General features: G+C 39.8%; 1 protein-coding gene across 1 annotated transcript; it reads left to right on the top strand.

Annotated features, from left to right (window-relative positions):
* The first annotated feature begins 353 nt into the window (after positions 1–353).
* Positions 354–24,603, top strand: CNR1 (cannabinoid receptor 1). Its single transcript, XM_049652910.1, has 2 exons — positions 354–850; positions 19,122–24,603. Exon 2 carries the CDS (start codon positions 19,185–19,187, stop codon positions 20,601–20,603), a length of 1,419 nt encoding a protein of 472 aa, XP_049508867.1. The 5' UTR covers positions 354–850; positions 19,122–19,184; the 3' UTR covers positions 20,604–24,603.
* Positions 24,604–25,222: the final 619 nt, after the last annotated feature.

Below are 25,222 nucleotides of genomic sequence, written 5' to 3'. Positions count from 1 at the left end.
GGCCGTGGGAGCCCCCGGGACCGCGGCGGCGGCGGCGGCGCAGGAGAAGGAGGAGGAGGAGAAGTAGGTGACGCGGGCTGGAGAGGCTTGTCCCCTCTGGCCCCGGGGCCGGCGCCACCGCAGGTCCCCCGCGCCAGGAAAGTTTGGAGCCACGGGCGCCGCGCTGGGCGGGGCGCGGGTCCCTCCCCGCGCAGTTCCCTCTGTGGGGTCTGTGCCGCCGCCGCTGCCAGGGCAGGACAAAGGCTCATTAACACGTGATGGGACCGCGCTTCATAAATGGGACTGGAGCGAGAGGGAGCCAGAGCCAGAGCGCCAGCGGAGGCAGAGGCAGGGACCGCACGAGTGTGGCGAAGCGACGGGCGCCCGGGCTGGCGGAGACCTGCGGCCCCACGCCGAGCCAGGCGGGGCGAGCGGGAGGACCCATTGAAGAGCCCGAGGAAGGGGCGAGGCTAGCGGGCGGCGGGAGCGGAGGGGTCGCCAGTCCCGGTCGTTGTCGCGGGCGGGCGCTGGAGGCAGGGGACGCCGGCGCGCGGGCAGTGTGGACCGACTGACTTACTGACCGACCGACGGAGGCACACCCCGCTCCACCCCACCCCACCCAGCCTCGCCCGCATCCCCGCGCCGGCGCCGCCTCCCTCGGCCACCCCTTCCTTCTGCACTTCTTTTCCGCCTCCGCCTCTTCTTGGCTCCCGCGGCGCCAGTGCCTTCCCCTGGCCCGGGCGGGGCGCCTCGGCTCCCGGCAGAGCTCCGTGGAGTCGGGCGGAACGTTCCGTTCTAGCAGAGAAGCAGCCCCAGCGCTGGGCGAGAGGTGCCGAGGGAGCTTCTCCCCGAGGACCGGGGGATGCGAAGGGTAAGACCTGGCAGGGTTGCGTTTGGAAATACTTTTTTCCGCCTCCCGCCCCTTCGGGTACTGACCGGTGTGGTCCCCAAGTGTCCTTCGTGGAGTTCTCATTCCGTGTGAGCGAATCGTGCGTCGATGTTTACTTAGCTGTGTAGCCCCAGCTTGCAAACTGTGGTCTGTGCTACTTCTGGAGGTTTCTTCCATTTACTAGTTATTGAATGTGTGTGCACTAACGTGTTTGTAAAAAACGTGTAATTGTGCATGTTTGAGAAATAGGCGCTTGAGTTGGTGCTGAATGTCTGTAAACCATACCAGCAACTAAGTCCTCCCAGAGAAATCCATCGATCTCTGCACCAAACCTAGAAACTGTCTAAAATATTAAATGCCATATGAAGAAATGTATGTCAAATAATAAACTTTTGGTATAGAAAATACAGCTGCAGGAGCCACTCTGCTTTGAGGAAAACTAAATGTACATTTAATATCTAGATTTGAATGTTGATGGAACCATTTAACTCCGAACTAGCCATTAGATGAAAAAAGTTGCTGTGTTTTTTGAAGACATTTCTTGGTAAGGCTCACAATCATAAACGGCTCACCTCTCCAATGCAAATGTTTGCAGTGATAAACACCAGAAGCCGTCATTTGGTCATTTGAAAGTTTGAAAGCAACATGCATGTTTCTAATTTTAGTTTTAAATTAAACAAATGAGAAAAAAATTAGTAATCTATTAATCATTTTGCCTCCCACCTTTTTTATTTCCCTTTAAATTAAATGCGATTATTGTCTTTGTTGTTGCTTTCATGATATATTAAGCATCTTTGGACATTTAATAAGAGATTAGAACAGATTTACTGTTTTTAAAGGTGTTGAAAGATCTCTATGGGTCCCATAACTTCTCCTCATTTTTTATTACCAAGTTAATATCTTTTCAACAAAGGGGCAAATGCAATTTCTTAGCAGAAACTCAGTGGACATTGAGTATCAGTGGGGTGACCACTGCCATCAATCTATTTTGCAGAATATTGAGAAGCTCAGAGCAACTAACCTTTAAGGTTCCCATAGGACTTTATCTGATTTAAAGTGTTGCTTTTCTAATCCCACCCTACTGACAGTTTGCAAGGGAAGATACACTGATTGATTTTTCTCTGTCCCTTTTTTTCCCCTTGGTAGTCCTTCTAGCTCCCCCCATCTCTAACCCAGTTACAAGCAATTTTATCAAAATAAAAGGCCATGCATAGTTTCTTGAGACCAATAATTTTCTGATTATATCCATACATGAACAGAATCCACGCACCTCCAGAATTTTAAATGTTGCCTGCTGCAAGCGGTTACTTATGGGCACAATAGCAGTGGCTGTAGTTGGGCAAGAGGCAAGAGGATGGACATGGTTTTCAAAAAACTAATCCATATGAGGTAATCAAGAGAACTTACTGTAAACAGACTCTTTTTGTTCCAAAGATGTCTCCCACTCCAGGCAAGGAGCAATCCTGGCTGAGGTAAGTATCAAGTGTCTGATGGGGAGAGGTCTCATTGTGTTCCTAAGTCTCTGTGGGGGTAAAGTGATACCACAGGGCGGAAATGCTCAGCACTGACCTTTCTAAAATAAAATTACTATGCTTGCATACTCCTTGTCAGGAAGGCAGATTAGATATTCACGCCCCCCCCCCCCAATTTAATAGGTAGCCTCCACATATACGCATACAAAAAGAATGTTGTGGCTAGTCCCTTCAATAAACCATAGGTGATATTATTTAATTTGGTGTGTAAAGTTTTACATTTTGGTGAAAATCCGATTTTACGTTGGAGTAGTGCTGGGCTTTGTTTGTTATCCACTGTTTTCTGTCTTTTTCTGTTACCCTTTTCCCAGTGGACTGTGTGCCTCCCTGTCGCCTGTGAGATCGTTCTTCTCTAATAAGCCTAGCTGCAGGATCAGTGTGTTCTTTTTGGCATTTCAAAATGTTAAAATAGTGAAATTGTTAAATGTTACCAAGATGAAACTGCTGGGAATGAAATTCTCTGGGAGAACCACTCTATCTGTGGCATATTATAGTCTATTCCAAAAGAAAACTCCTCGCATCGGTTTACCTATTTTTTCAAGAAAGAAGCAGCCCCATTGATTGTGTTGATAAGTGTTTAGTATGCAGTGTCAGCTTATTAATTACTAAGGCAAAGCCTGAAAAACTCTTTCAAAACAATCTTGTGACATTCTTCTTTGCTTTGACTCAGAATTAACATGAACCACCAGGAAATTTAGACAGGCTCCTGGGTTGCCTTGCATATTAGTGTTTGGAATTAGAATTGGAATACTTGGCTGTTTAAGACTAAAACTATTATGAAATGGAACTTATAATAGCAGTTTATAGTTCACCACGCTTACCAAATGTTTCTTCCCAGAAAACAGTTGGCCTAATAAGAAAAGGGATTATTTCCCATAATTAGCTCTCCAGGAATGCTGCAAAAAAAAAAAAAAAAAAAGAGTAATACATTGAATTTGGAGATACCTAACAACACATGATGAGTAAAATGAGATTTGGTTAGAGCATCTTGAATTTGGTTAGGAAGATGGAGCCTGTCCTTGAGGTAGCTGCCTGTTCTTCTTGGGGTAATTACGTTAGCTCAGTTGCCTAAAGGACACAGAGTAGAGCTTTCTTTCTTGCAAAGAAAGAAAGAAAGAAAGAGAAAGAAAAAGAAAGAAAAGGATGCCGTGTCTTCACCAGTGTGATCTGTCTCTTCTGTTTTTGTATTCATCATTTTCTAATTGAACTGACAAATTAGTTAGAGGGAATCCAGCCTTTGGGTTTAAATTATTTATAATTCTGCTTTTGCCTCTGAAAAGACCTGGTCCCAACATTGTTTGAAAAACCGCTGGGGCTGAGTTTATATATTGCACGTCTTTATTTTGAGGGACTGCAAGGTCTGCTCGTTTTTCTTTTCTTGACCAAAGAGTGATAGAGAAGTTAAAGAATAAGAGGAAATCAAAACGAATTGATGTACTTCATATTGGCAAAATTTTAACTTCATCCCCCTCCCCCATCTTTGGCTCTTTCTCAATCCTGTCCTCATAACAATGTTAACTTTCTGTTACATCTGCATAAATGCTGTTTCTGAGGGGTTGGGAGATAGGACACTTTGCCACTGAATTGTTGTCTAGTGTTCTGATAATCATTTAATTCACTAATCTGTATCTTCTTAGATTACATTGGGTGAACTGTAGAACATAGATCAACTCCAATTTCTTCCAGATATTTTCTGGACTAAAAGAAGCAATAAATGTCATCCAGAATATATATAACATGAAATTATATACTACATAATTAAAACAATTTTTTTAATGTTTATTTATTTTTGAGAGAGAGACAAAGTTTGAGTGGGGGAGGGGCAGAGAGAGAGAGGGAGACACAGAATCTGATGCAGGCTCCAGGCTCCGAGCTGTCAGCACAGAGCCTGACGCAGGGCTGGAACTCATGCACCTGGGAGATCATGACCTGAGCTGAAATCAGATGCTTAACTGACTGAGCCATCCAGGCACCCCTGTACTGCATAATTTTATATGATTGGGATGTATAATTACACTTGTATACATATATGTGAACAAACTTTTTCATAGATGTGTATCATGACCAACACAAAAGTTCAGACCCATTGCCTTTATATATTTGAATGTATAATTCAGATTTTAAATAAATACCACAAATTTGGGTGAAATGTCCAAAATTAAGGCAGCTGTGCAGATGGACACAGAAGACTCAGGCAAAAGGAGTATCCACCTTGAATCTAAACAAGGAAGGCTGTTCTGATTTTCCAGGATAGTGGAAATCTGCTCCAATCTCACGTGATCTAAGAATCTTGTAAAGTTGCCATGATGGGCATAACTACCTTTGATTATGGTTTTCTCATCAACACTGACTGATGTGTTTAATACAGTTTTCACCAGTTTTGCTAGTTGTTTATTATTTTTAGAAAATGAAGTTGGGAGAAAAAGTACAAGGTTATTACTCTGTCACAAAATGCACATCAATATCGTTATATTTGTAACATATAGCACAGCACATTGTCGTGCTATCACAAAAACGTTAAAACTATAGGAAATATTAGAGGGGGCGGGAAGGGAAGGTTGTTTTTAGTGGTTTTCCAGGGCCTCTCTTGGTCCTACTCAAAGAGTTTGATGTTACAAGAACTTCTATCTTAAACGGGCCTGAACGGATAATAGGTATGTTTATGACCTATCAGTGATAATACATCACAGCCATTTCATAAAGTAATCAGTGCGATTACCTCTAGTTCTTAACAGAAAATATTGAGTAAAAGGTTTCCTGGGTCATATATCTTCACTGAACAGGGTGCCTCGTGGAAAATAAAGCACATGTCATTATAATAGTTTTTCTAGTACATTTGCCATTGCAAATACATTCTTGAGCTAGTTTTCATTGATATTTTCCATATATTTGAGGCATTTTTCCATATGGCATACTGACGAACCACTTCAGCATATCCTTTAATTTAAAGTTTCATTTGGCCAGGTTAATGTCATAATTTAGTGAGCATGAGGTTCATAGTTGTATTTGGATGGGTTTTCGAAGGAAGAATTGTTTACTAGCCAGACCTGAGCAAATGGGCCTGGCGGAGTCATAGCAGTCGTTCTGGAATACTACAAATTCTGTTTTAGCCCCCGCTGGAGAAATTTTCACACCTGCACTTAAGGAAAGCTTTCAAAGTTTTTCTTTGTTTGTTTGTTTTCTTTTCTTTTGTTTTTCAATATATGAGTTGAGACTGGTTAGTGGGAATCAGTGTCTCCTAGCCAACTCTTTTTTTAACCTATGGTGCTGTTGCATTATATCCTGTATTTTTGAATAAGCTTATTAAGGTAGGTTTTGCATTTTGTTAATGCAACAAGGGATTTAAGTTCCCATTTCTCCTAACCTAGATGGCAAATAGTTTTTCCCTACAAGCACAATATTTTATTATCTGACTCTTATCCTTCCACTGGAGTTTGCATTCTTAATTGCGTAGAGTTTGGATTCATTGAGTAGAAATTTGATATCTTTGGCTTGATTCTTTACCATCATTATCAACTCTGAAAAGCAGTTAAAATTTGTTTTTGACTTCAGGAGATAAAGTGTGGTATAGTTTCCTAAATCTGACAATGTAATATCTATTTTTTTATTCCTACTAGCAAATTCCATGCTATTGCTTTTTAAGGAAAGGCAGAGGCATTTTTCAAAGATGTGCCAGGCAATCTGTTGTGGTAGTTGAATATACTGGCAAATGCTTTCACAAACTGTGTATGTCAGTAGTATATTTAAATATAATTAAAATAAAATATAATTAGGAAATAATGTTTTTCAAAGTTTATGTTTAAATGGGAGGGTTCCCTTCTTCCCTCATTATTTCTTCATCTGTTCTTTTAGACCATATATTCAGAGAAGAATGTTGGAATATGAGTTCTATAAATTGAGTTAAGTTACAAGGAGCTTTACATTTAAATTGGTGATAAATTCCAGTGTGCTTTTTAAAAAACAAATTTCTCCTTGCACATATGGACATTCATACTATAGGAAATTTTAGAGCACTGACTTCTGTTGGTCAAGAGGCTAAACAAGATGTTTGTAATATAGCAAGTAAACTGATATCATGTGTAGTGTGCCTTTGTCACTCATTTCCTTTTAACTCAGCTATATTTAAAAATCATCAACTTGATTTATCCTTTAGAAAAGAGACTTAATTTAATGCCACTATGATCTGTGTATGTTGGTTTATTCCAGTGTGGCTTGTTCAGTGGACCAGATTTTCAACTCATTTCGATGCACTGCTACCAGAATTTGTAAATGTTTTCTCTAGCATTTGTACAAGTTGTGGTGAGCAAGTGATATGCATGTGGAGAAGGAAAGCTGAAGAATTTAATACAGAACCAAAGTAAGCAAAAGATTGTCCCAAGAGTCCTGTGTCTTTGCGTACATGGGGATTTGACTTCAGAAGATAGACAACTACTTTTGGAAATTATATCAAACTTCTTACAAACAACAGCCAGAAAAGGGAAAACCTTTGAATGATTTTAGTCCTCAGCTAAGGAAATGAAGGATGAGTAATCTATGATCCATTTTTATTGATGAAATAATTAAAGAGGAAACAGTCTGCCCAAAGTCAGATATTTAAGTACTTTGGGATACATTTCCATGTATTTATAGCTTTTAGGTATTTTTGCAAGATATATGCCAGCTATAAGCAGTATGAATTGCATAATCTAATTCTGTAAGTTAATTTGCAGCCGGTCTGCATTACTTAGACCTCCTGCAAGATTTCAATTTTAGTTTGTTGTTTTCTGGGTTCATCTCCTGCCATACATTATTTTACAGTTTGGGGAAGAGAAGAACAGAAACAGAAACATTTCCAGCTTAAAAAAAAAATAAGCTGAAATGTTACCTACTTTTACTGGTTTCCCTTCTTTTATTCTCAGCCATCCTTCCCAGGGGCGTCGAAAGGAATGGCTACCAGTTCTAGAGAACTTTGCACACATAGACTTTGTAAATAGAATTAGGAGAAAATTGTGTGGAGTTCTTAATTTATGCCTCAGTGCTGGGTAAGTACATATTATATCTTGAAGCCACATTGCTTTGTTGGACAAAAATATAACAATAAGTTTGCTGAAGAAGTGCAGAGAAGCCCAGAATTGTAGACTGAAAAACCTTGAGAGGTTCCCCACTCATTATGTTTATTTTCAGGTGAGACCACATTATTCTATGTCAGTCACATAGAAATATCTTGGTTTTAAACGTCTTTTAGAGACTACTTTGTCATGAGTGGGCTCCCTTAGCAATCCATTTCAATGATCTAAAAGCCTATACTCCTAGAATATTCCTTGTTCCTGTCTAACCTCAATTCTTCTTAAAGGTTAATTTTTATTTCTCCCCCTCATTTAGTGTTTCTCATGGGCCTCCGTAATCTTTAACAGTAGCTTTTAAACTTTAGAGTGTGTTAGAATCTCCCAGAGGCCTTGTGCCCCAAATCCTAAGGTTTCTGACTCGGTAGGTCTCAAGTGACCTGAGAATTTGCAGTTTTTGTAAGTTCGGCTGGTGGGGAGACTACCCCTTACGAACCTCAGACCTATAAAAGAACTGTGTGCACTCACAGACCACTGTGTGACTTCTCACACTGTTCTTTGAGATGTGTCCTAGATGTCCAGCCCATTCTTACCTATCTTACTTCCTAATTCTTTACCTTCACGTCACTTTTTCTGAATACCTGCAGTTCCTCAGCTCTGTGCATAATCGCAAAATTGCATCACACAAATCTCAGGAAGAGTTTGACCTTGAATGAGTACAATAAAATTACCTTATGGTTTCAGTGACATCAAAATCCTATACTTGCATCCAATTTGCACACTTACTTCTTAATCGGAACTACATTTTCAAAGCATATTCTCCATCTTTACTGAAACCTAGTTCAGTTCTGTTTGTATACAATTATTTGCATCTTTTATTGTATCTTTTTCTTGAGAGACAGAGAGAAAGCACGCAGAGAAGGGGCAGAGAGAGAGAGAGAATCCCAAGCAGGCTCCCTGCTGTCAGCACAGAACCTAATGTAGGGCTCGAACTGACAAACCGTGAGATTGTGACCAGAGTCGGGCGCTTAGCCAACTGAGCCACCCAGGCACCCCTATAATTATTTGCATCTTGAAAACATATTTTTATGTTTGTATCTTGCATGTTAGTACACACTTAATTTTTTTTAACATTTCAGCTAAAGAAAGTGGCACATAAGTACCTAGTTTATAAAATCATGGTTGAAGGGAACCCTGGCTTTATACAATAAGAACTTATTTAAAATTATTCCAGTGAAAAAATGATAGGAAGGAAATTGAACTATTTAGAAAGCTACCATATCTTGATTTGTATGAGTACTTGAACAAATATTCACTTACCTTGTGAAATATTCCATTTTAGCCCCTGTAATGATAAATACTTTTCTGTTCTTTTTCATCACATAATTATGGCCTGTGTTGGTGATTTTGTATCTGCAAATTGGAGAGCCAAATGTTTTGTAAAATAGAAATGAGTTGGGTTTGTTATTAGAATTGATTTTGGGCTCCTGAGATATCCCCATCTTACATTTAGCATCTGTTGACATAAACATATCATTTGTTTTTAGTAGAACTACTTTCCTTTTCTCATCTTTAATTACTTTCTTGAGGCAGAATTCCAAATATTCACAATTAATTTTTATCAATATATTAAATTTTCTCAATGCCCTTTTGCCCCAGAAAAGCAATTAAAAATTTAGTTTTTGTATGGAGTAGTAATAACCCATTTTAATCCTCCATAACATATTTTCTTATTTATGCTTTAATTAATTCAGTTGTAAGATACATGAAATGTTGTAGCAGGAAGAGAAGTTGCTCAACCAAAGCAAGAACTATGTCCACTGAATAGAATAACAAATTGATTCCTGAGGGTTTATAAAAGCCACTCCATCTAGTGGTTGAATTTTCACATAAACTTCTCTTGACAAGTTGTTTTCAAAACATACTTGCACATGGGGAAACCCATTTGGGAAAGATTAATGCATAATAACATGTATTTGGGATAGGGAAAAAGTTCATTATCATCATCATTTCATACATTGTCTTTAAAGGCCTATCAACAGCATGTAAGTAGGATTCATTCAAGGTTGTGCACATCACAGAAATCTCTCTGTATATCATGGCTGTGTGCCTCAACATTGAGGTTCATGACACACACTGGGGTAACCAAGGATAAGAATGAAAGGTAGATACCTGTTCTTTTGCCTCTAGCTTCCACTTGCCATCAACATAACTTCTGTTTAATAGTGGGATAAAAGATCTTGGGGTAAATAATTGTTGATGCCTTTAATATAACCTTTACATTTGGGGAGTTGTTTTTTTTTTTTCCAGGTAACTCTTTTGTGTATTAGACCAAAACTCAGTTTTAATTCCCTAACATAACAGCTGACTTTATGCCAAGGAAAACTATCCACAGTTAAACACCATTCTGCTAAGATAGATCTGCCATGCTGCTGATGAGCACCAGTAAGCATTTAGGTATTGAGTACCTGCCCTGTGCCAGGCAGAGGGCATGCGAGGCATGTAAGACAGGTCCCTATTCTCAAGGCGTTCATGATTTGAAGGGTTCAGCAGTGCCCAGCCTCTGTCCTGGGAGAAAACCTCAAAGCAAATATAGGAAGGGGATTACACAACCCAATTATTGAGATGCACAACCCAATATTGTTTGATGATGAAATATCATATGCCTATTACATGTTTTCATATCCTACTGTATTCTGTCCTCTGTGGGAGGAGAAGGACAGATGGGTGGCTTTTATTTGATGGAGTGGAGTGGGGTGGAAAATCATTCCTCTTGCTTCCTTGACCCATATCTATTACATGGGTGTAATACATGGATATGTATTTAATGTCTACATTGCTAGGCACAGAGTATGTGCCCAATAAAAATGTGTTACGTGAAGCATGCGAGGGCCTGTAACTTTGTATCCATCAGCCACACTGCTGTAGTAACACCGCTTTGTGATCTTTGGGCACCAGAGATCTGTCACAAGCACTCCCTTGTTGGAGCCTAAGGTTTACAAAATTTCTTTTTCCTTGATTCCAGCCACCATCCTAGGAACAGGCCACAGAGAGTCACCTGTCTGAGCCGACCAAAACTATTCTGCTCATGGTGGGAAATTGAGTGATTTCAGGGAGTTTGAATTTGTCCATATGGGAATGAATATTTCAAACTTTTGTTCACTAACAACCATCATGTCTCATTCAGACCTAGAGAAATTGTCCTCTCTCTTCCTCGCTGGTATTGTGGAAACTGTCATTATTGTCCACATTCCTTACAATTAATTGAAGGGGAAAAAAATCTGTCTAATTTTTTTAAAAATAGTGAAAAGACAAGTTACATTTTATTTATTATTTGCCAACAGTCACTGAAAATAAGGTGATAATCCAGGGTTAGGATTTATTGCTTATAGTTAATTATCATACTTGTCCCTGGAGACCACAGGGCAAGAATGATTTGCAAGTGCTGTGGGCAATCTTTTGCTGTCAACAGATCTTCCTTGAGATTTTAGTTGTTTATTGTGTAAAGTGATCACGTACTATCTAGTACCTCCTTTTCCCAAAATCAATTCTTCCCCCTTCCGTAGAAACAAAGAAAAGTGTCTTATTAAATGGTCCCTGGACTTCAAAGTTAAGTGCAGGGACTTGAAGTTACACAGACTTGGGTTGAGTTTAGCTCTGCCCTCTAGGTAGAGACCTTGGGCAAAGCATTTTACCACTCTAAGCCTCAGGTTTTTCATATGTAGAATGGGGATTATAATAGCACCTAATTCATGTAAATATATATATATATATATATATATATATATATAGCACACAAATATTCTAATTTTTCTTATTAAAACATTTGGGAATTGGAATTTTCTCTATTGTGCATTTAATCACCCAGATCACCCAATCACTCTGAGATCTGAACCTGGAGAAACAGGACTTGATTTTTCATTGGACTTAATTTGTATGCTCATGGATTCAAAGAGAATGTATTCTTTTGTTGAAAGATGAAGGAAGAAGCTGAAAGGTATGCTGCACCATTGGACAAAAAGTAGCATGCTTTAAACTACTTCTGTCTTTGGTAATGAACTGTCAGATAATCTATCTGCTGGGTTCTACATATTTTATGGGCTGGAATAATACATCACTTTTGACTTTTAATGGCCAAACTTCACATGCAAGATAAAGACAGTCTTAAGGAGTATTTGTATATGGACCATGGCTTCAATTGAATTGAAAATTTTGCATGTTCTCTTTTAAGGGAAAGCTGCATCAATTATGCTTGATCACTTCCTTTACAGATATGTAGAAAAAGTAGCTCTCTCTAAAAAAAGATATAGGCACTTAGAGGAAACATCAAAATAGCAGAACAGGGGTGCCTGGGTGGCTCAGTTGGTTAAGCAACCAACTCTTGATTTTGGCTCAGGTCATCATCTCATGGCTCTTGAGATCAAGAACCCATGTTTGGCTCTGTGCTGATAGCAGGAAGCCTACTTGGGATTCTCCTTCTCCCTCTCTCTCTCCACCCCTCCCCCACTCATTCTCTCTCTCTCTCTCTCTCTCTCTCTCTGTCTCAAAATAAATAAACTAAAATAGATAAATAAACTAACTTTAAAAATAGTAGAACAAAATTAAATGGCAAATGGATAAATAGAATTGGCTGTAAAGCCAACAAATCATTTCATTTATATCATTAATTTGCTTTTGTGATAGGCTTTTCTTATGGAATCATCACCTCATAGTGAATGTTTAATCTGATGTAGTTTTAAAGGTATTAATTCTTAAGCCCTAAAATTCTTTAAATTTTAATAAACCTTAAATGTTAAATAATAAACCTTTAAATGTTAAATAATTTATAGCCTTATAAATGCCTTAATGTCTATTTAGTTCATATTAATTGATGTATTTTTATGAAATATATTTTTTTACTAACAAAGACCAGAGAAAATGGTGCATTTAATAACTTCTATTCCACATTAGAAAATATATGAAAAGCTAAAGCTTTGAGAACCAACCAAGCATTACCTACATAATGGAATTTTCTTTTATATATGGGAAAAGGAGCTGACATTAATACAAAGAAGAAGGATTATGTATTTTTGCCTGAATTATCAGGATAATTAAGTCAATCCTTTATTTCTCTTTGCTAGAAGATAATGCAAAAAGTGACCAAACTACTTGAATAATTCCCAAACTCTGGTGGTTATGTAAGAGTTAGAAAAGACTCAGTTGCCCATTCAACCATAGCAGAAGCATCATTCATAGAGTGACAATGTTGGCCCATGAGATTTGCCATGTATACTGAGGACATGTCTTAGACATAATGCAATTATAAGGGTCAACTAAAATTTTCCTACCAACTTTAGAGAAATATATTATCAAGTAATTTTTTCTTAATCAAATTAGTAGAAACCAGACTTGTTCCTAGAAATGAATGGAGAATAATAAATACATCCACTGGCACCTTCATTCTCTTGAACCTTCACAAGGCTCTTTTACAGGGCTAGCTGAGCAGAACACAAAGCCAACAAAGAAATTAGGGAGAACGATAGGGTTAAGCAAGGGCCTGGGACTCATGCATTTGACATTTTGGACTCTTATCAGCCTAGAAACTATGAGATTGGCATTGTCTCCTTAAAGCATTTGTAAACGTAGGATATTAGAGAAGGAGCCTGGGGGGGGGGGGGGGGGGGTGTTGTTGCTGATACAGTCTATATCAGGAGCACTGGTCCTTCTGATGTGTCTAGAGGGTTTTCTGCCCAACTAGACGTGACATCCTGCAGGGAGCAAATGTTGCCTTCTGCCTGTTTCCTCAGAGATGCCGCATAGGCCAGAACTGCAAAGATTTGGACTCCAGATAGAACAGCAATAAATATCTGAATTATTAAAATGTCTCTTTAAAACAAAGAAAGTCTTCAGCAGGGCAATGAAGACTAAAATAGCCTGCTATTAATTATATTGATATAGAGAAGACTCTATTTGAAGTCTCGTTTTGTTATTCAGTGCTCACCTTAATGAGGACACGGATATTTTATACCCTTAAGGGTTATAGAAACAAAGATGTGACTCTAGGTAGACTTTAGAAAACTTTATGCTGCCGGTGTACCCAGAAAATATCTTTGATGATACCACAGCCTGCCAGTTAATGCAGAAGTTTGGGGGTGGTAGATGGGAAACAAGTGTGCGTGTAGTGAGGTGGACAAACACAACAGGTGATGTCATTCTAAAAACTTGAGTCGTTTCTTTTTTTAAATAATAGATTCAACACATGGAAATATTTTTCATTTTTATAAAAGCATAATTTATAGCTTAAATTACTAGAACAAGTTGATTATATTTTTAAAAACAGAATCCTAGGAAAATCCCCTTAAATGTCATTCAATCATTGTTTTACTATAACAGTAATAAAAACCAACTGCTTCTTTAATAGGTGCATCTATGCACCTTGCTAGAAATTTCCAATTATGATTTTCCCAGTCACACACAAAAACACAATTAATGGCAGCTGCATCCCCCAAAGCCTAAACTATATTACTAGTGAACTCTCAAAGAAAATTCTCAATGCGAAAGATAATCAGGTGAAAATTACTGTAATAATCCAAATGTAGAAATAAAGGGAAGAATTACTGAAATGCAGAGGACCACTTTCCCATCGTGATCCCATTAACTGTTAAAATAGCCTGTGCACAGTGGTACTTTGACATTACTGAGATCCTTGAACTGCAGAAAATCCGTGTATACTTTAGAACTGTATTCCTTAATTAAGGTTGCCTGATACTGGACAGAAATTACTCTATATTTCATAACCACACCATGCTCTGGCTCAAATGTAACAAGTTAGTTTGTTTTAATGAAAGTCCTTGGTTGCATTAACGTGGAAAATGTGAGCACATATGTGGTGATCTTAATACAGAGTAAGTCACAGGCACACATGTTCTGCATTGCTGAAGAAAGATCTGTGATCTTTTGTCATCACTGAAGAAGCTTTATAGCTCTTCCAGATACTAAAATTTTAATCCTCGAGGTCATGCCAGCAGGCAGATTTACCTAGATGGGCTGGCATAGGAAATAATGACTTAGTAGGAGGTAGTCTTAATTACTATTGACAAAATGCCTTAATTTGAGTTTGTAAGAAGCTAGAAGACTTGAATATGATACAGAAAGCAAAATGACTTTATTCTGGTTACTGTTAGTGCTTAAAACAGTGCATAAAGTCCAAAAGCAAAAATTCTGGGGTCTGACAGACACGGGTTCCACTACAAACTCTTCGTCTTCCAGACAATTTGCTTAACATTAACAACTAATGATTTCCATTCCTTTATGTGAAATGGTGATTATAAATAAGCACCTGATAGACTTGTCATGACAATTTAATGGTAGAATATGCATAAAGTCTTTGGAATACCTGGGGTATAATAGAGTTCCAAATAAAGTTTCCTCCTCCCTCACCCCTGTGTGCATCTGCTATTTCCTTCATGCTTTAAGTGCTGAGACAAAAATGAAGACTGAATAAGCAGCCTGTGATCTAACAAAGCAATGTGTTATCTTGAGATAATAATTTATGGTAAGAGTCATAGTACTAAGTAATGATAACAATTAATATTTATTGAAGATTTACGTTTTGTGCCAGGCAGTATGTTAAGTGCTTTACCTGACTTTTTAAAATTTAATTTCTATGGGGCGCCTGGGTGGCTCAGTCTGTTAAGCGTCCGACTTCAGCTCAGGTCACGGTCTCGCAGTCCGTGAGTTCGAGCCCCGCGTCGGGCTCTGGGCTGATGGCTCGGAGCCTGGAGCCTGCTTCCAATTCTGTGTCTCCCTCTCTCTCTCTGCCCCTCCCCCGTTCATGCTCTGTCTCAAAAATAAATAAACGTTAAAAAAAATTTTTTTTAAATAAAATAAAATTTAATTTCTAGGACAATTCTGTGATTTAGGCAATATCATCATCAAACTCATCCCCATTTTGTAGATGAAATGCTGAGGCTTAGAGAGATTAACTACTCGCCCAAGTACAAGTCTCACAGTAATCTTGGTCTTCTAACTCCTAATTCAGTGTTTTCTTCATTACTAGTGTTTTGACTGGTTGGAATTAGTGGGGAAAAGAAGGGAGATAGTAGCGACCCTGGCTTCGGTTAAAGGGATGATGGTTCATCAAGGCTAAAAGCAGCTCTAGACATACTGTCTAATATGGTAACCAGTAGCCACGTGTGGCTATTAAGAACTTCAAACATGGCTGGTACCACATGTTGAAGTGATAATATTTTGGATCCACTGGGTTAAATAAGGTATCAAAATTATTTTCACCTTTTACCATTTCCTTTTTTACCTAGATAGTGGAAACTTTGATATTGTATATGTGGCTCACATTACATGTTTATTAGACAGCACTGTTCTAGAACCAGAACATCTGGGTTCATTCTGGCTCTACCACCTACTGGCTGTGTGAATGGCGAGTTACTTACCCTCTCTGTGCCTTTCATCTGTGAAATGGGGATAAGAACGGCACCCACCTCATAGGGTCATTGTGAATGATAAGCAGTTTGAATACTTACCTGGCAGGGGAAATATCCTGATCACGATAAGCAATTTGATACACATAAGAAGGTCAGGATGCCACCTACACATAAGTTCTCCAGAAGTGCTTAAAAAGGGAAAATCAGCAAGATTTAGTAGTCTTCTTATTATAAAGGCCAAGAAAGAAGAGGAGTCCATGGTAAGTTCAAGGTATGAGCTTGGACAACTTAATACAGTTATTCATAATTCCATAAGAAATGTGAAAAGAGACATGACTGGAGGCCATTTGCTGCAGCAGTATCTGTAACAACAAGAAGTGATAACCTAAACCTTCATCAGAAGGAGGCTGGTCATGTTCATTTAGTGGATACGTGAGGCACCTGCTAAATGGAGGGAGGGTTCGTGGACCAATGTGCAACTGTCTTCACGTATACTTGTAAATGGAAAAGCAAGCAGCGGAACAGTATGTATAGCATCTTAGTATCTGTTAAAAATAAAGCAAAGAGGAAATGAATTTATATATCTGCTTGAATATGCATGCACAGTATCTTTGGAAAGAGTAACAAGGACCTTCTTGCCACTGAGGAGGAAAACTGGATGGCTGGGACCTGGGGACGAGAGAGCCTGGCTTTGCTGTATATCCTTCTGTGCTTTTGAATTTGGAATCGTATGAATGTAATATATACATATAAATGATCAAAATTTCAAATAAATTCGTTTTTAATTGGGCAGCGTGAAGGACGAGTAGTTACTTGACATAGGAGGACTTAGGGGTTGGAGTTACTGGACTGGCTCCCAGGAGGAGATGTTGGGCTCAAGTTTTGATTTTTAGGCCAAATATCCATTGAATTCATTACCTTTCTCTCCTCTAATTTTAAGAAAAGACAAAGAAGTAGTATTAAATCACTGCTTTAATGCACCAGTTAATAAAATTCAACTGCCACTATTAGGTTCACATGAACATTTCTAAGGGAGACCGGCCCTCTCTTTCTCATCTGCTATTGTGCATCAGGCTGGTGAAACACATAAGAAAAAAAGACACCACTCCTGTGCTTGGAAGCCATTTTCTAGTTATGGAAATAAATATGTAAGCTCATGATTAAGTGATATGGTGGGGCCTGTAATAGAGGGAAAGCCTGGGGGAACTAGTTCTGCCTGGTGGGGAGGGCTAGCCAAAGAGATGTCAGAAATGGAGGTAACTTAATGTAACGGAGAGCTTGGAAATGGGTATTTCGGACAGAGGGAGGCTGAGAGGAAAGAAGGAAGGTGTGCAGGTGTGATCCAAAGAGCAGCATGCCTTCCAGGGCCAGAAAGCGCTGTGTTTTAGTACGGGTGGGAGTTGAGAGGCAAAAGTCAGATTTGAGGATATGCCAGGACCATTCACAGCTCTCTCACAAATCGTGGCCATTTTCTGAATCCCTCAGATTGCAGGTGAAAATTTTCATTTGTAAATGGAGTTGTTTAGCAAAGGGAGGTTTGCAAAGAGCAGAGTTGATTCAAGAGACAGCCTAGACTCAGGTGTGCAGAATGTGGGGAGGTGGGCCACATTTAGCCACTGTCCCTGGTTCAAATTACTGTATAAACGGAACAAACCCCCCCCCCCATCGTGATACTGAAGGTTTTCATTTAAATTTTTTTTTCTTTGCCTCCATATTCTGTTTCCACTCACACTAATCCTACATACTCTTGGCATAAGCATCCTTTCCTTGGGGAAGCCTCCTTCAACCCCCTAGACTGGCTGCTCCCACAGCATCTTGCATATCACCAGTCACAGCTGCCACCACACTTCATCATAATTACGGGGTCAGCTGTCTGTCCTCTGCCACACAGTATACTTCATGTGACAGGGACTCTTTCTCGATACTCTTAGCCCCTATGCCTACCTACCACAGTGCCTGGCACGTAGTGGGTGCTCCATAATTTGTCAAAGGGGTGAATAAATGAATCATTAATTCAGATAGGTAGGATCTCTGTGTTTTAGCGGGAGGACTCAGATCCTTTTAATTTGTTCCAAGGTAGTAACTATCTCCCTCTCCAATACAGTGTGATATGTTTTTAAAAAAGAAAAATACAATTAGGAAGTAAAATGCTGGTTTTTATGATTACTTTAAAATTATTATAGGTATCACTCAGTCCTTCTAATATCTTTATAAGCAAAAGAGCCTAATAGCCACGTTTTAAATAAACATTTATAAATAGTGAAATCAATTCTCTGGATGTTTATTTTGAAACAAAAACAAATTGCTTAGCTTAGAATTGAAGAACCCTTAAAATTTGGCCTCCTTTTCTCAGTCGTCCTCATTTCTGGTGCCATCTACCTGGAAAGACTGGGACTCCATAAAGGCCTGTTTCCTGTCTCCCAGCATGCTTGTGTCACTGCACCACTCATGGGGGACACTGTCAGGAAGCACTCTCCCATCATCACCGCCTTCCAGGGTTAAAGATCTTGGTCTTCCCATGAGCCTCAGTGCAAGTTTGCCCTTCATGACATTTGTCTTGGTTGGTGTGGACATTTTTGAAATTCACCTCAGCCATAGCTTGGTCCACATATCTCCTCTGGGAGAGGAAACTTGCCTAACGGAGACAGGCCAGAATCCAGATCTTTTCCCATGGAAAGATCCTTTGGTTCTAAACCTCTCTTCCTCCTCCTTCGCACTCAGCACACAGGCCGTGCAACACAGTTCCTGATTCCGCACCATCTTGCTTTGGGGTTGTGCTGTATGTTCAGTCTTACCTGTATGACAAGATGGTGAGTCTTCAAGAGCAGACGTTGTGTGACGTGTCGCTCTCCCCCATCCCCACCAGCGTTAGGACACTGCGTGTATGTGACAGTAGAAGCCGGGTGGTAAACACTTCCTAATGCGACCATGAGGTGCATGCCATGCCCAAGGCACATTTCCTTTAGCTTGACAATCAGGAAGTCTGTACAGGATCACACAGTGACTTAAATCCAGGCAGCTTAAATAATGAAAGAGATATTTTTTGGTGGGTGCCACCAACATCATCAACTTCGGGTGGCTTTTCTCTGACTGACTCATTTTGTTGATTAAATCTGACAAGAATTTCATTTAGGCTCAGAGACAGGAATGAAGTAATGTGATGGTACACATTTGGGATATTTACAGTAGGTTTTAAAAAAATTATTGTTATTCTCCCAGTCTTCTCACCATTCAGCTTATTTGTTTTCCCTCCTGTTAGGATTCCCTGCTGCGGGTCTCCTCCTCAGTCATTTTGAGTTTGGCCTAATCCAAGACGGAGGTTATGAAGTCTATCCTAGATGGCCTTGCTGATACCACCTTCCGCACCATCACAACAGACCTCCTCTACGTGGGCTCCAATGACATTCAGTACGAAGATATCAAAAGTGACATGGCATCCAAATTAGGGTACTTCCCACAGAAATTTCCTTTAACTTCCTTTAGGGGAAGTCCCTTCCAAGAAAAGATGACTGCAGGAGACAACTCCCAGTTAGTCCCGGCAGACCAGGTGAACATCACCGAATTTTACAACAAATCCCTTTCATCCTACAAGGAGAATGAGGAGAACATCCAGTGTGGGGAGAACTTCATGGACATGGAGTGCTTCATGATTCTGAACCCCAGCCAGCAGCTGGCCATCGCCGTCTTGTCCCTCACACTGGGCACCTTTACGGTTCTGGAGAACCTGCTGGTGCTGTGTGTCATCCTTCACTCCCGCAGCCTTCGCTGCCGGCCCTCTTACCACTTCATCGGCAGCCTGGCAGTGGCCGACCTCCTGGGCAGCGTCATTTTTGTCTACAGCTTTGTTGACTTCCACGTGTTCCACCGCAAAGATAGCCCCAATGTGTTTCTTTTCAAACTCGGTGGGGTCACCGCCTCCTTCACGGCCTCAGTAGGCAGCCTGTTCCTCACGGCCATTGACAGGTACATATCTATTCACAGGCCCCTGGCTTATAAGAGGATTGTCACCAGGCCCAAGGCCGTGGTGGCATTTTGCCTGATGTGGACCATAGCAATTGTGATTGCTGTGCTGCCTCTCCTGGGCTGGAACTGCAAGAAGCTGCAGTCTGTTTGCTCAGACATTTTCCCGCTCATTGATGAAACCTACCTGATGTTCTGGATCGGGGTCACCAGTGTGCTGCTGCTGTTTATCGTGTACGCATACATGTATATTCTCTGGAAGGCTCACAGCCACGCGGTCCGCATGATTCAGCGCGGCACCCAGAAGAGCATCATCATCCACACGTCAGAGGACGGCAAGGTGCAGGTGACACGGCCCGACCAAGCCCGCATGGACATCAGGCTGGCCAAGACCCTGGTTCTGATCCTTGTGGTTTTAATCATCTGCTGGGGCCCTCTGCTTGCGATTATGGTGTATGATGTCTTTGGGAAGATGAACAAGCTCATTAAGACGGTGTTTGCCTTCTGCAGTATGCTGTGCCTGTTGAATTCCACCGTGAACCCCATCATCTACGCTCTGAGGAGCAAGGACCTGAGACATGCTTTCCGGAGTATGTTCCCCTCGTGTGAAGGCACCGCACAGCCTCTTGATAACAGCATGGGGGACTCGGACTGCCTGCACAAGCACGCCAACAACACAGCCAGTGTTCACAGGGCCGCGGAGAGCTGCATCAAGAGCACGGTCAAGATTGCCAAGGTGACCATGTCTGTGTCCACAGACACGTCTGCCGAGGCTCTGTGAGCCTGACGCCTTCCTGGCAGCCCAGGAAAAGAAGTTCATTTTTTTTTAAAGCTTAAAATCTAGAAAAGTCTGTCGTCTCATCGGTTATATTTTTTTAAGTTTACCATGCTCAGTGAAAGGTGATTGTCACCAGGATCAGTTATCAGTTCTCTAGCATTTCAATAGCATAGGTACTGAAACTCAGTTCTTCAGGAGTTTACAGTGAAGAAAGCCTGCTGCTTATGTGACTGAAGCTTCTTCAGAGTCTCAGTGAAACGGGAGAGAAACTTGTGGCTACACAGTTTGAAGTCTAAGTAACCACAGGGAAACACCATCAAATGAGTAATGCCTTTGTAACCACAACTTTCATTATAATGTGAAATGTATTTGTCCATAAGTATCAGAGATGTCCATTTTTACAAGTTACAGAGTACTAAAGTAGAGCTATTTTGTAAAAACGTATTGTGTCATGTGAGATGTGTATCCGTGTTTACTGTGTGTTATTTATATTTGTCTAGTTCAGCAAAACTGAAAGGTAGACTTTCATGAGAACAGTGGAACACAAGCAGCAGATACGTGCCAGTGAGATCACTTTTTAAAAAATTATTGCCCGTGACTTTTAGACACCTTAACATTTTTTTCCAATCTATTCAAATTTGACATTGAAATAACCATAAAGGTTTATTTTTTGTTAATGAAACGGGAAGAATTTGAAGACTATCCAGAATATTGAGCAGAATTCGTTGACACTTAAGAATTTGTTAGCCCTGCATTTTCATACGTGGACATTTATTATCTTCTGGACTATAGCTGTTCTGTTGGGTGATGGATTACAATCAGAATGGAAGAGAGAAGGCATATTGACTTTTCTGGCTGACATCTCTGACTTTCTTTAGTCTTTAGCTATTACTAGACCTCTTAAGACAGCATGTGTCAATCTTAATGTATATTGTTATCACTGTGCAATTGCTGTTTACTTGAAGGGTACTGCATTCTTATATTCCAGGTTTAAGTAGATTTCATGCCTGGGTGGCCAAATGAGTCTTCATTTTTTCTTAATTGAAAAGAAGTATTGTCTGGATCAGTAAAATTATACCGTGTGTGAGTGTGAATATAAATGTGTGTGTGTGTGTGTATCTATCCCGTAACTGTTACAGTAATGTCGTAAAGTGAGAAAACTGTGACCAAGTATAAACCGTATCACTCGCTGCATTCTTGCACATGAAGTCAGTTTCTAAAATTGAGTTCTTCCAGAAACCTTGTTGATAAAAATACTCACCATAAACGTTCAGGAAATTCTCCTCCCTTCCCCCCACCTTGAGAGATTGGGTCAAGTGCTACTAAATTGACCTTTAGATATTTCAAAAGACCAGTGTCTGGCAAGGAATCATCAATGACAGACGCAAGTGAAGGTCTGTATTTACCATGTCAGTGTTGGGAAATGAGTATCTTGGTTTCTGAGCACCTAATGTTGACCAAGTCCACGGATCATCAGAAGGGAAGTGGTTCTAAATAAAGCCCCCGTGGTAACATTTTTCCGCTGAGTGTGTAGTGATATGACCCTGTTTAACTAGCACTGTACTCCTCTTGCTGAAGTAGGACACCAGGTCTGGTCCATGTGGCGAAGGAGACCAGTCAGACAGTGGGCAAGACAGAGAAAGTGAGGAGCCGACACTCTTGTGACTGAAGCTTGGATGACATGTGACTCTTTCTATGCTTCATCCAGATGCCCTTGGTGACAACCCTGGACCCAGCTTTGACTGGATAGGTTTGGGCTAAGGAATAGACCTCTCCCCTGCTCCTCGTTAGCAAGATCTGCTGGAGTATAAAGATGAGCATGGCTTTCTGTCTTTTTATGCCCCAGTCTCATATTCTTTAATGGTGCCATGGGTGCTCAGAATTAGGCCCTTCCCTAGTTAGCATTAATATTGCTTCAGAGGCCACTTGACCCTGACAAATTACTTATAAACAGTCTCCTCCTTAAAAAGATAAAGCGTGGCTCCTTGCAGGACCCAGAGGCCTGGGTAGCATGGATTGAAGTGGAGAGGTAGCATTCATCGGGTGATTTCTAGCTCTCTAGATAGATGAGCAGCCTACTGGGGCTATCTTTTGTGCAGTGTATGGTCTACAGCTGAATGTGGGCTGTGGGCCAAGCTGGGATGCATTTAACCATCTGCCTATACAGCTCAAATGTGCCTGTTGGTTGCTTCACTTTACCTCTCTGTGATATGCGGGGGAGGGCTCAGGGTGCTGGAGGATGAATAAGGTCTCTTTAGAAAAAAGAGAAAAGATTATTCACAAACACTCACCAGGGTCTGGTTCCTCGTTTGTCCGCATTATCCTTAATATCAATCCATGTGTCTCAGAGCTCACCAGGCAGGACCAACTTTCCTCTCACAGCTACGAAGACCTGGTGAAGATGAAATTCTTGTTACTTGTGAAAAATTCCAGGATTCATTTTCGAAACTGTATTTGTGTATACGCGATGTAGATTTTATAGTGTGCTGTGCTTTCAAGATATAAATCATATATAATAAATTAAGGGACAATGGGGCTGACGGCACTAAACTTGGTGCTTATTGATATTCTAAGAAATATCTGTGAAATATCATCACATACGTGTTACACTACCTTCATTTTAAAACATTTCAGTTACTTTGAGTCACTTTGACACTTTTAATATAATTTCCTAACCCAAGAGACTCCAATGTCCTCCCTAATGAATATACTCATTAAAATTACCATTCATTAGTATCCCTTAATTAGGCCCATTAACTTAAATGTAATTTAAATTTCAATAAGTTTTATAAGGTCCAACCTCAGACTTACCTACATACCTCTGAGGATAACATACTTGTCCTGACCATGCATTTCACAATCACATATGTCTTAAAAAGGGCCAAATTCCCAACCTGTTCAATTTCTTCAGAGTAATGATGGATCTTTCAGCCCTAGACCAATAGTTTCATTTAGATGAGGAGGGCTGTTTCCAAGAACCTCTAATTTTCCATTACTTATGAAATTTATATAAAAGAAACGTGGATCTGGGAGGAGCTGCAGACATATGCCTACACTTGAGATGATTCCCACACCTTCCCGTCATGTTGAGTCAGGTCTAACTGGCATTAAGTGTCAAGGAATTTGGGCTGCCTGAACCCACACTGCAGGGAATAGGTCCAACCAGCAGATGAGAATTAGGCCCTGGATGAGTAGCACTCTAATTACCGTCCTGTTGATTCATTTTTGCCATTCCACATCTGTAAAAGAGACCACCAATATCATGCGCAGAATTAGATTTCTCACAATCTAACTGTATATTTGTATGATATTTTAAAATCTCCTAAATGCTGGGCAATGGCTATTAACAATTGTCTTGCATTGGCCTTCTGATGAAATGTTAACAATGCCTATTGTAATATAGACAAAACATTTTATCTACTGATTTGGGCTGAATGTATGTAAATAGGTTTTAAAAAAAGTCAGATGTTTAAGCAGTGGCCTACAAATCAGTAATTTTCAGATAGAAGAGTTTCTTTACATTGCTGTGGCATCCTAAAACCTATCTTCACGTAAACTTAGTGTACTAGCTTGCTGGGGATCAGAGTCCCCAAGAAAGGAAACTTTTTCTTGTGATAGTATGAACCAAGATACCAGGCTATCTGGATTCTTATTTCCAATGTTTCAACTGGGAAACATAACTCTTTATTGTCTGTAAATCTAACATTATTACTTTTCCTCTTAGAAGAATATCGTATCGTTAGATGTTCGTTGAGCTGGTAACACCCTTGCAACTGCGGCAATATCTTCGTTAGTAATCTGTATAATACTTTGTACACAAGTACTAGTAAGATTGTTATTCAATGTAGCTTCAGTCATTAAATTACTATAGCAAAGTAGTACTTTCGTAATATTTACAGTGTATTAAGCCCACACTATATTTTATTTCAGTGATATAATTAAATTGTTATTTATTCGAAGAGAAAACATCCCATCATGTCTGTTGTCCAAAGTTACTTGGAATCAAATAAAAATTCTAGATTATCATGAAGAACACAAACGCCTTTGAATTCTGCCTTATTTCACAGTCTAGCATTAAAACACTCAGGACTTAAGTTCTAAAAGATTGCTGAACAACTGATTTGTTCCCAAAAAGCACTCATGACTTTATCTGAGAAATGAGGACAGATTGGATTAATGTAGTCATTTTTAACATAGGAAAAACATGCATAAAACCATCATTTACATAATAAAGAGCAAAAGCCTGCCATACCTTTTAAAAGCATTATTTCATTAAAGGGTTTAGTGATTTTGCAGTAAATTAAAATAAATGTACTGTTCATAATATGTAAATGAAATTGGAACTTAGCAGATTTAGCAAATTATATAAATCTGAACAATTTATAAACACATAGTCTGAACCATGTGTAAGAGATAATTACTTTTTAACATAACTTATAAAAACATAATTTTATTTGTACAATAAGGAAAACTAGTTTGAAAATTTTATGATGAAGTAAAAAAAGCATTATAATGAAGTTTTTACATTATTATTATCCAAAAGTATGTTTCCAGTTGATTTTGAAAGAAAGTATTATTCAAATGATAAACTGGCAAATATTTAAAAATAGATTATATTTTGA

Source organism: Panthera uncia, assembly GCF_023721935.1.
Source record: "Panthera uncia isolate 11264 chromosome B2 unlocalized genomic scaffold, Puncia_PCG_1.0 HiC_scaffold_24, whole genome shotgun sequence".
In the NCBI taxonomy this organism is placed as follows: domain Eukaryota; kingdom Metazoa; phylum Chordata; class Mammalia; order Carnivora; family Felidae; genus Panthera; species Panthera uncia.
The sequence above is the reverse complement of the archived record's forward strand: the minus strand, read 5'-3'. Positions and strand labels throughout refer to the sequence as shown.